Source organism: Apaloderma vittatum, unplaced genomic scaffold (assembly GCF_000703405.1).
Source record: "Apaloderma vittatum isolate BGI_N311 unplaced genomic scaffold, ASM70340v1 scaffold22469, whole genome shotgun sequence".
NCBI lineage: Eukaryota > Metazoa > Chordata > Aves > Trogoniformes > Trogonidae > Apaloderma > Apaloderma vittatum.
Window position 1 is genome coordinate 39,351 of NW_009736142.1, and position 10,223 is coordinate 49,573.

Genomic DNA, 10,223 nt, shown 5'->3' on the forward strand with positions numbered 1-10,223 from the left:
CACTTCCGACCCTACACAGCCCTGGGGTCGGTTTGGCCCCTCCAGCAGCTCCCTCCAAACTTAAATTCTATCGAGAGCCACAGGCAAGGTCTTGCAAGGCTTAACACAATGCAAAGAGGTGCAACATGTCCCTTGGCATCGCAGTTAACTCCTTCAGGGACAGCCAAAGCCAGTAACAGCAGCTTTCCCATTCCTCTCACTTTCTAAGTCAGACTTGAAATACCTACAGCAAACCGAAGCCACTCACAGGCTGGGCTGATGGAGAAACCCAGCAAACACTGTCCCAGAGAGCACGCTGGTGTTAAGAGCCGAGTAATCTATTCACACCAGCGCTGCAGAAGGAGGTTTGCCAGCCACAGCTCTGAGCCCAGCGGGGCTCACCAGTATTCCTCAGCAAGCTCAGCTGCACGGCTTGCAAATAATCTTACCAACCTCCAGCTCCTTCCCTTCCTCCTCCACCTCTCCAACCGCCGCATCGTTAACACTCAGTTTTCTGAACTTGGGTGCAGGATGCTAAACCCTCTGCACGTAGCTTCAGGATCACAACCGGACTGGAAATGCTCCTTTTAACGGCACCGCGGGGAAGGAAGCAAGGACAAAGCTGAGAGCTCACCAGGAAAACCACCACCCCCGCATCGCTGCTCCTGCGTCTCTCCCAGCGCTGGGAAACCACGAAATGCAACTGCTTTGCCCTCCGGCGTCCTCAGACAGCACTGCACCCTCCCCACACGCCGCCTCAAACCAACAGCTTCGCCTCCCGATTTTTGCCCCGCTAATTACAACTAAAGAGGTGCAAAAGGTTTAAAGCAAGATGAGCAGGAGACTAAAGACCCATATGAAAAATTCCTTAACAGAAAGAGCAGTACACTTTTGTAATATTGATCAGCGCTACAGCTTCTTCTATGACTGACTTAGTGCCCAGCGGTTCACTATGAGGGATTTTGGCAGACGTTGGCAACGGGCAGGGAGAATCCAGAAATGCATCAGCTTGTCTGACCCCAGAGGGCTAACTCCGTTCCGGGGAGCACACAGAAACTGTCACCTCCACACCTATTCGCAGCCCGCGTACTCCTCGCAGGTGCCTTCCCTCTGCCTGGCTAAACTCAGCCAAATTCTCAGAAAACACAGACTTTCTCTGGGCAAAGCAAGACAGAAGCACCTTAACTCTGCAGGAGCTTGGACCAATATCTTCTAAATCAACAGAAAATAAACCCTTGCCTTACGCAGGGAGAGAATGGTCTCCACAATTAGTCCAGGAAAGCCTCTACGTACACCCCCAGCATCAACCTAACGCAATCCTCAGCGGGCTCCGCCGCAGCAGCCCTGACTCCCGCCAGCGCCGTGCTGAAAATACAGTGAGGAAACAGACCCTTCTTCTCCGCAATCTGTGCTTTCGATCGGAAATACCCGTCCTTGCAGTACAAGGGGCACAAACTTCTGCCCTGTGGTTCCCGTTTGGGGAGCTGAAGCCGAGCTCACCACACCGAAAGAGTCCTACAGAAAGGTCAGAGACACAGGTTAAGGTACTGACACGGGCACACGCTCTCTCGCTCACTCCGGGGAAATGAAAGCAGTGGCAGGATCAGATTATGGGCTATGAACTACAAAATATTTGCAGGTGGTTTATTTTCCGCCGATGCTCAGCTAGCTCGCAGCGTGCACACGTCTCCGCACAGGGGCTGCCTGTGTACAAGGTTTATGTCAGCAATGGTTTGAAAACAGCGATGTACTTCTGTATTATCTTTCCCTCACACACGTTCCCCAGGTTAAAGTAAGGTCAAGTTTCTCTCTTCCATGCATAAACTATGGAAAGAAGTAAAATCAGAGTCACCTCATGTTTGGGAACATTGCGTAACGTGTCAATCGGGGACATTTTTGGTATCTGATGGCACGCAAAAAAAAGAGGAAAAAGTTTTACAATCCTTAGGGCTCTCACTTTTAAATAATAAAAAGTATGACAAAATAAAGGAAAGTACTTTGATAAAACTTGCAACTATTAAGTACACACTATTTATGACAAGATTTAGTAAGCGAAGCAGGACAGAAGCCTGCACGTAAAGGAACCCAGCCTGAAATGCAACACGGACCGTGATAAACTCAGCAGCACGACATCTAGAACTCAAGTAACAAACAGGTCATAGACGTGATCCCTGAAAGAAAACCAAAATACCTGGCTGGCAGCACCTGCAGGGTGCTGGAGCCCCAACCAGCAAAATTCAGGAAAAAGAAACAACACAAAAAATACCCCCAAACCCCCCCAATAAGTTGGAAACTGCTCTCCAAATTAGTTAAAATATCCCAGTGTGGGGCTTCCAACCATCAGGAAATGAAAAAGCGTGGTTCACTGTTTCTGAAAGGTTATTTGATGGGGGGAAAAATGAACCAAGTTATTTAAAGAGTTTGTTCTTACTTGGCAGAAATTACTCAATGAAACCTCAATGTTCTTTAAAATCTATTTGCCCGATTCAGTTTCGAAGCGATCTGAACCTCCCACGTCCCCACCAGCAACTACCAGCTTCTCGACTCCTCGTCCCCAGTCTACTTCTGGTTTAATTGCTTTTAAAAATCTTATTTGTCAAAAATATCAGCCGTAAGGGGGGGGGAATGTGAGACGGAGCCTCGCGCTCACCGCGCAGCCCGCAAGGAGACCACACGCCGGCACGAAACGTCGCCCTCTGGGAAAATGAGCATCGCATTCACAGTTCCCACCGGAGAAAAGGACGGTCCCCAGCGTTGCCATCGTGAGCGCAGCACGAGCCCGGCCTCGCCTCCCCGCTGGCTCCCACGGGCAGAGGCGGCTGCGCGGACGACGCTTTCGGAATTCCCTGCATCGAACTCGCTCCCGGGAACAGCTGAGCTCTGCCCACGCGCATCGAGGGGTCAGAGCAGAGCACGAGGACGCTCGTCCCCTCCTACTTCCCCCAACAATCCTTCCAAGCCTTTTCAGCTACGGACCCACAACTCGCTCACTGGAACCCAAGCTATATAAATATATTTAAAAACAAAAAACAAAAAAAAAACCCCACAGATGCAAAACATTTACCAGGAAAGGAAGGAAATTTACAGTGAAATGAGGCCTTGTTATTGTCTTAAATCAGGCAAGCCAGGAATTTCCTCGAGGAGGCTCGTCTGTTTTCAGTCCCGTTCCGATCGCCCGGCTGCCTACGCGTCCTCCAAACTCCCCAACATGCCCTTGTCGACCAGGTGTGCTTTCAGCGTGTTGAAGATGTGGAGCTGCTGGTCTGGCCGCAAGGTTAAGAACTGCTGGATCAGTTTGCTTGGGTTAGGACCTCTGAAACACAAAAGCACCGTTACTGAGGAGTCGCGCTGCTGGATTTCGATGATCAGGGAACCCAAACAAGCTGGAAGTACCAGCCATGTGGGCCATTCCTGCACCAGTTCTGACCTAACAGAGCCCAACGCCATTTGAGGTGCCGGAATAGATTCAACTGCAAACAAAAATCCCCAAACTCAACCTGTTTCAGGAGGGTGGTGCATCTTCCTTTATGCTCCCCCTCAAAAAATCAAAGCAGCCACATAAAGACGGTTCCTCAACAACTTCAGTACCTCTTTTACAGGCTTGCTTCTACGCTTGGCTACAGAATACTTCTCAGGGCTACAAAATCAGATTTTTATGCTCGTTCAGCTCTGGAGACCCTGCTCAAGACTCAGGGGGATGCAGAAGGGACAGGGGGCAGTTTCAGAGGGACTGGAGTAACCTTGGGAAATGAAGGCTGTTTCCAGCTCTGCGTGACCCTGTACAAGCCTCCGTTTCCTCCCTTTCTTGTATTTGTAGATGTTAATCCAACAGGGTAACAACTGTCTCTCATTACACGTCACCTGGGTTTGACAGGGCCCCCAAACTTCACCGTAAAGCAACAAATACCTGATAAAGCTGGCGATGTACACGTTAACAAAGGTGGCCATCAGGTACTGGCAGTCGAAGCGGTCCATGATGCCCCCGTGCCCCGGGATCGTGTTGGCAAAGTCCTGCACGAAGCGGAAGGGATCACATTGAGCGGTTTCAGGTGCCCGTGACCCGTCCTTGCTGACGTACCTCCAGGCACAAAAAAAAGTACCCTCGCTCTAATGCTTCGCAGAAAGCAAAAATCTGACTCTGAAGACATTTTATTCAAGCTCTCCCTGGTTTTAAAAGTTTCTCCTTTGTGAAGACTACCAGTGCCTGAGGGACACAGAGGCTTAACTCAGATCTGTCACTCGAAGGTCAAAGAAGGCTAATGCTTATCTCCTGCAAGCCCGTCTTGCCTTTCAAGGCTTCTTAACTGAACACGGAGTGTTTGTACATAAAACCAGCCTGCAAGACATCAAGAGAAGCCTCAGGTTGCAAAATTTCCTGACTAGGTCTTTCTTCCTCTGCCTCAAGTTCTGCATCGAAGTGGGGTTTAGAGTATCACCGCTGAAATTTTAAGGTCTCTCAGAAACACTAGACCCTGCTCCAGCATTTGATCTGCGACCGAACAAACCTTCCCTCTCCTCCCAAAGAGGCCAGCCTGCCGCTCCTCGGAGTGCAGGGACCGGTTAGGAACCACTTCGGCTTTCCTTTCGAAAATGTAAATGACCTTCATCACCCTCACCTTGATTTTGAAGGCCCTCTTAAACCCGCTCGCAAAGAAGCCTCCGAATGGCCCGATGAGGGAGGCGAATGTAGACAGAGCGATGCTGTGGATTTGGAAGGGGTACATCCGCACCGTCTTCTGCAGAGACAAAAAACACATCAGAGAAGCATTTTCAATGAGAAAAGCGCCGCCCACCCACCCCTTGCCTCTCCTTCTCTCTCCAGGCTTTAAGTCAGTCGGTTTTCAAGGGGGTTAACGTCCCTCCAGACTTGGGACGATTCCTTTAGGCCTTCAGCCAACATGGAGCAACACTAAATCCCTCCTTTTCCTGGATGCACCAGCATCCCTCGTTGTGTACATTTGAAGACCATCAAAATGAAGCCCTGCTCTCTTTTCTCAGTGCTCCTATCCCAATAAATAAGATTCAATAAGCAGAGAGAGTCCTACCCAGCCCACCACAGACTGCAGCACCAAGGGGATGTTGTACTCCTGCAGCTGGAACAGCTCGGACGGCTCACAGTCCACCGTGAAGCTGTTGGTGTCGTTGTTGAACTCCACCGGACACGTGAAGCACCGGTACCCGGACATCACATAGGACAGCTTCAAGGAGAGAGAAAGAGCGAACACGGCAAGAGAAAACAGGATTAATGCCTTCCCGTGCCATGTGGCAGAGCTGGTCTCAAGTGCAAAGGCCGCTCAAGGAGACACGTCGAGGAAGGAGCCACACTTCGTTAAGAAGATTATTCTCCTGAGCAGCAGTAGGTGGCTAAAGGCAGAGTAAGCGTTTTCGTTCAGTAAGTGCATCTGTTCAGCAAGCAGCAGCGAGAGCCTTGTGCAACTCCAGCCCTGCACGAACAGGCTGAGCCAGGCTGCACCGCTTGGCTGAGGGGATGGAAACAAGCAGACACAGAGATCTTCATAAAACCAGATAAGAATATTCCAAGAGCGCCGGATCCTCCCCAGAGCCCTTGAAATGATGCACAGCACTCACATGACAGCAGCAGAGAGAACATTACAAGGATGTAACGAGCATGTCACAGGGTCTAATAGGGACTAAAAACTTCCTCCAGTACTCTGCTCCACAAAACACAGCCCTGGACCACTTCAAATCCTGCTCAGTAAGGAAAGCGTAAAGTCTCTGCCAAGAGCTGGGAGAGCTTAAAGCTGCGCTGCGTTTCTCAGACAAAGCCCTGTCACCCTACAAAGGGAAGAGCCCAAGGAAATAAGCAACACGATCGCTACTTACCAGCAATCCAAACAAAACGGTGGCAAAAAATCCTCCAATAAAACCTTCCCAGGTCTTCTTTGGGGAGAGCTGCCAGAGAGAGAGAGAGAAGGGGCTAACTCCAAACCGGACACCTCCGCAGGGGTACACAGGCCTTGCTCGCTTGTGAATGGCTGAGGCAAATTGATGCCAATGAGAAGTTGACACCAACACCTCGGTGTGAAACAGTGAATTTAACTTTACGGATGCACACTAAGTTTAATTTGGAGCCTTGAATCAGACCCACAAAACTGGAGATGAAGGAACATAGAACCAAGACCCAAAAGGCACCAAAATATGTGTTTCGTCCAGCACAGCGTTACAAACCTTGATGAGCGGCGTGCGGCCGAAGAAGAACCCGAACATGTACGCCATGATGTCATTGCAGATCACACAGGAGATTGGGACGATGAACCTAGATGGGAGGAGAACCAAACCGTTGGAAAGTTGCAAGATCAGACAACTCCGAGGCTCAACTAAACGAGCAGTTGTTTCCTCAGACGCTTTGCGGTGCCACCACAGCAACGTCCCAGCAACATCTGCCCCTCCGACGCAACGCAAAGAGCAACAACCCGAAGCTCCCAGGGAGATGTGGGGGGTTACTCCAACGCTCTGGACTAAAAAGCAGGCCGGGTACCCAAACCAGCCCGTTTTCAGCACATTTTTTTCTGTCACACATGACAGGCTGTTAGACAGCTGCCTCCTTTCCCCCGGAAACGCTGTGTTTTAGCTGCAAGCAGGCGGCTCCCAAAGTGCTCTGGGCTGGTTGTGACAGGCAGAGGAACATGCAGTCTTAAAAGCGTCCAGAATTAGTTCCTGGCCTTGCTGGTTTTGGGAAGACCACCAAAGGGGCTTTCTCCCTGCACAGCAGCTGGGGTAAGGCAGCAGGTTGCAATCTCCTTCCTCTCACAGCGCCGGTTTTAACATCACTTTCCCATCCATTTGCTCAAAGTGGGTATAAAGAGAAAAGCATCTACACAGGCCTGAGGCTGCCTGAAAGGTCCCTGCATCCCGCAGCAATTTTCAGATGCTTGTTTACAACAACCCTCTCTACTGCTCAAGTAGCACGAAGCAAGCCCGAAGGCGCTGAGGTTCCACTCAATCTTCTGCTTTTCTACTCTGAACAGGCTGGTCCCTCATAGGAAGCACCTTCTTCTTGGCCACTCGTTTTAACTCAAAACACAGCGATTTGTTTCGGGCCGCAGAAATCAAAGCGCCTCCGAACGCGCGGCAACTCACCATATCATTCCTTCAAACAGGTTGTGAATGATGAGGTGCGACTGGGTAACAACGATTAGCAACGTCACGTGGGTCCATCCAAACTGGAAGAGAAGACAGCACACAGTCCAGCCCGCCTGGAGACACCGCCCGCCCGCGTGGCTGGCAGGAATCAGGTGCTGTTAGCTCCCTCTCACACGGAGAACAGCTCATGCCCTCATCTCTAGCGTGCACCTTCGCCACGACAAACACCCAGAGTCACAAAGAACAGGGAAGAGCCACCCCTAGTAAGTTATGGGCATGTTCTTCAGCTCAAGCCCCTGGGTGACCTTCCCTGAGAAGACTTCTGCTGGATCGACTGCTCTTTAGTCCACCCCATCCCACACACCTCACTCAGCTTCTGACTATGTAAAAAGAGAAGACTGATAGACATCCGAGCCACATCCCCGTGCACGGAATAGATCAGAAAGCAAAACTAGCCGTGTGGACGCAAAGTGATGTTTGGGAAAAGCAGGGCAGAGCCAGTTAACCCTGGTGGTGATCTCCCCTGGGTACAGGAGTCAGGCAGCCTGGTGCAGTCCTCTCAGCTTGCAGAAAGGTTTCTCAGTAGCATCCACACGTGCTGAGAGAAGGGGTTACGTGTTTGCAAGGAAATTTGGTCAGAGCCCGCTTCCTAAGAATACAGCCTGCTCCCAGGAACTTCCAGACAGCATTGCAATGCACAAACAGAAGCATCTACTGCCCTGTCACCTCTACACAACATTTTCAAGCAGCCTGAATTATTTTTCTGCCTCTGTATGGGGGCAGCCAGGCCCTGCATTTAACCTCACCATGTAGAACTGGAGGCGATAGTGTTTCTTCACCAGACTCAAGACAAACATGCAGAAACCTGTTGAGAGATGGATGAGAAGTAAACAAACAATCAGGCCTGGCTGTCCCATACAGATTACAGAGTTTTCTTCTATGAAACCTCAAGGAAGAGACTTGCCACTGCTACTCTAATCATGCAGCCAAGTCACAGCACCACTGAAGAGCACAGATCATTTGCTACAGGCCTGCGTTGAACACAGGATGCGGGACAAGGGTAGTTCAAGCAGATTTCTTCCCTCCAGCCCAGGCAAAATGAACCAATGGAAAACGCCGTCTTTACCTGTTAAGTACAGGGCGAAGGAAATGAAGCGGTGGTATTTGCTGAGAATTCGCAGGGGCTCCTCTCTCTGAACCAGGGTGAAGAAATAATCTGTCACAGTCTCGCCATAGAAAAAGTAGTTTACGCAGAGCAGGAAGTACCTGTGAAGGACACAGATGCTCGTTAGCAGGAACCCTAAAAACCTTCTGGAGAAACACAGGACGTGACGGATTGCTGAGGCTTTTACATTGCTCTAGCACGCTGCAAACTGCCTTTCGTCAAGCGACAGCCAGAACCTTATTTCCCCCAGTTTAGAAATTTCGCCTTCCCTGAAGGCGGTGGCTGCATCACTCGGCTCCGCTTTGCGGTGGACTATGGCGTGGGGGGTTGGTTTTGGCCTTCTGATGCACAAGGACTTTCTGCCTTTAGATGGCACTCCTCAACAAGCCTCGGAGAGCTCGGCCATCCTCAAAGCACCCGCCGTGTGCTTCCCAAAAGCTCTGCTCCTGCCCTCTCCCCCTGCTCAGCCCGGGGACACAACCAGCTAAAAACCCCCATCCCACCCAAGCACCCACGTCCATCTCTGCGAGGTGACACCCGCCAACGCCGTCCTTGCACGTATCGTGGGATTCACGAAGCGTTCCCTGGGGAGGGGAGCAGCGCCCTCACTCACCAGCTGAGCGTCCTGAACCAGGGCAGGTCGTACGAGTGGTACACGTTATAGCCGATCGTGATGATCTCGTGGAAACATTTGATCTGGACACACATCACCTACACAAAAAGACATCCAGAAGCTGTCACGTTGGTTAAACACCTCTTTCCTCACAGAAATAAAACACATGTGGAGCAAAAGATACTGCAGAGCTGCTGCAGAAGTCTCCTAATGCCCCATGGGAAGCTCACCACAATGTTTCTCCCTCCCCTTTCCTCTGCAGGTTTCAACAACCCCTTGTATTCATTTCAAACACAGCCAAACGCTGACTGCCAGGACAGGGCGTCACAAATTCCTTCCAGGTTTTCTCAGCTGAATAAGGACCGCTCGAATACGAGGCTTTGAGCTGCCCACCCCAGCAATGGTCCCTGCAAACCTTCCCCCCCCGCTGCTGTGAACATCAGGACATCTCTCCGGGGCACTTACTATTGTCATTAACACCATGGGTCCCAAGTAGATGATGATGAAGAAGAAGGTAATCATTGCCAGCGTGAGGATGCCTCTTACCCACCAATTCTTCCATCTAGGCCACAGAGAAAGAGGTTAGAGAAAGTCAAAACAAAGCAAGGAAGCGGGACAGCACTTGTGCTCTCCACACATCACAGGAAGGAAACTGAGCCCTGGAAACGCTGAGTTTCCTTTCCGTGCTGCAGAGCCCCCGATCTCCTGACGAAGGCCCGGCTGCAGCAGCTGCAAGGCTACAGCTCCGCTCAGTCTTGTGGCTACAGCATCGGGAAGCACAGACAGCATCAGCCAGGTGCAGAGCGTCTCCAAAGGCACCCAAAGGGGACAGAACAGCGCCCATTCCTGTTCTGCTACGGCTTTCCCACACCTCGGACGAGCAGCAGGAGAAGCTCAAATAAAAGAGTGACCGTTGCCCCTCTCTGCACTCCTCTTCAAGAGGAGACACGGGCCCTGGTGCCTTGTACTCTCACTCCTCTCCAACAGATCCTGCCTTGAGCCTCTCCCATCCTCACAGCACACCCAGGAGAGACACCTTCTCTTGGGATACACATCAGGTGCTCTTTCCCCAGAGCAGTCCGCAGAGAACATTCCCAGTTCATTCTTAAACCTTGTCCTTATCCGCACACTTTCCTCACGCATCCCTGCAGAAGTAGGTCGCGCTAGCGGCGAAAAACCACCGCGGCCGAAGTCTTTGCTGAGAAGTGCTGTCAAAGGTAAAGGCAACCCTCTTCTGCCTCACCCAGGCCTCTTCCCACCTGCCAAGAGCAGGCAGGCAGGCCAGCACCACCACCATCTTCAGCTTCCCGCGGCCTCGGGGCCACCTTCCTGCTTGCACACGCTTCCCAGAGCTGCTTGTTC

General features: G+C 51.2%; 1 protein-coding gene across 1 annotated transcript in view; it reads right to left on the reverse strand.

Annotated features, from left to right (window-relative positions):
* Positions 1–2,972: 2,972 nt before the first annotated feature.
* The window catches only part of CDS2 (CDP-diacylglycerol synthase (phosphatidate cytidylyltransferase) 2), a gene marked incomplete at its 5' end in the record, with an annotated part of 7,483 nt that continues 232 nt past the window's right edge, over positions 2,973–10,223 (reverse strand). The window contains 11 exons of the mRNA XM_009876870.1: positions 2,973–3,292; positions 3,887–3,990; positions 4,596–4,715; positions 5,025–5,177; positions 5,824–5,892; positions 6,169–6,256; positions 7,081–7,163; positions 7,890–7,948; positions 8,210–8,349; positions 8,862–8,959; positions 9,327–9,435. Of these exons, the coding sequence (XP_009875172.1) occupies positions 3,163–3,292; positions 3,887–3,990; positions 4,596–4,715; positions 5,025–5,177; positions 5,824–5,892; positions 6,169–6,256; positions 7,081–7,163; positions 7,890–7,948; positions 8,210–8,349; positions 8,862–8,959; positions 9,327–9,435 (1,153 nt within the window). The remainder of the gene's footprint in view (positions 3,293–3,886; positions 3,991–4,595; positions 4,716–5,024; positions 5,178–5,823; positions 5,893–6,168; positions 6,257–7,080; positions 7,164–7,889; positions 7,949–8,209; positions 8,350–8,861; positions 8,960–9,326; positions 9,436–10,223) is intronic.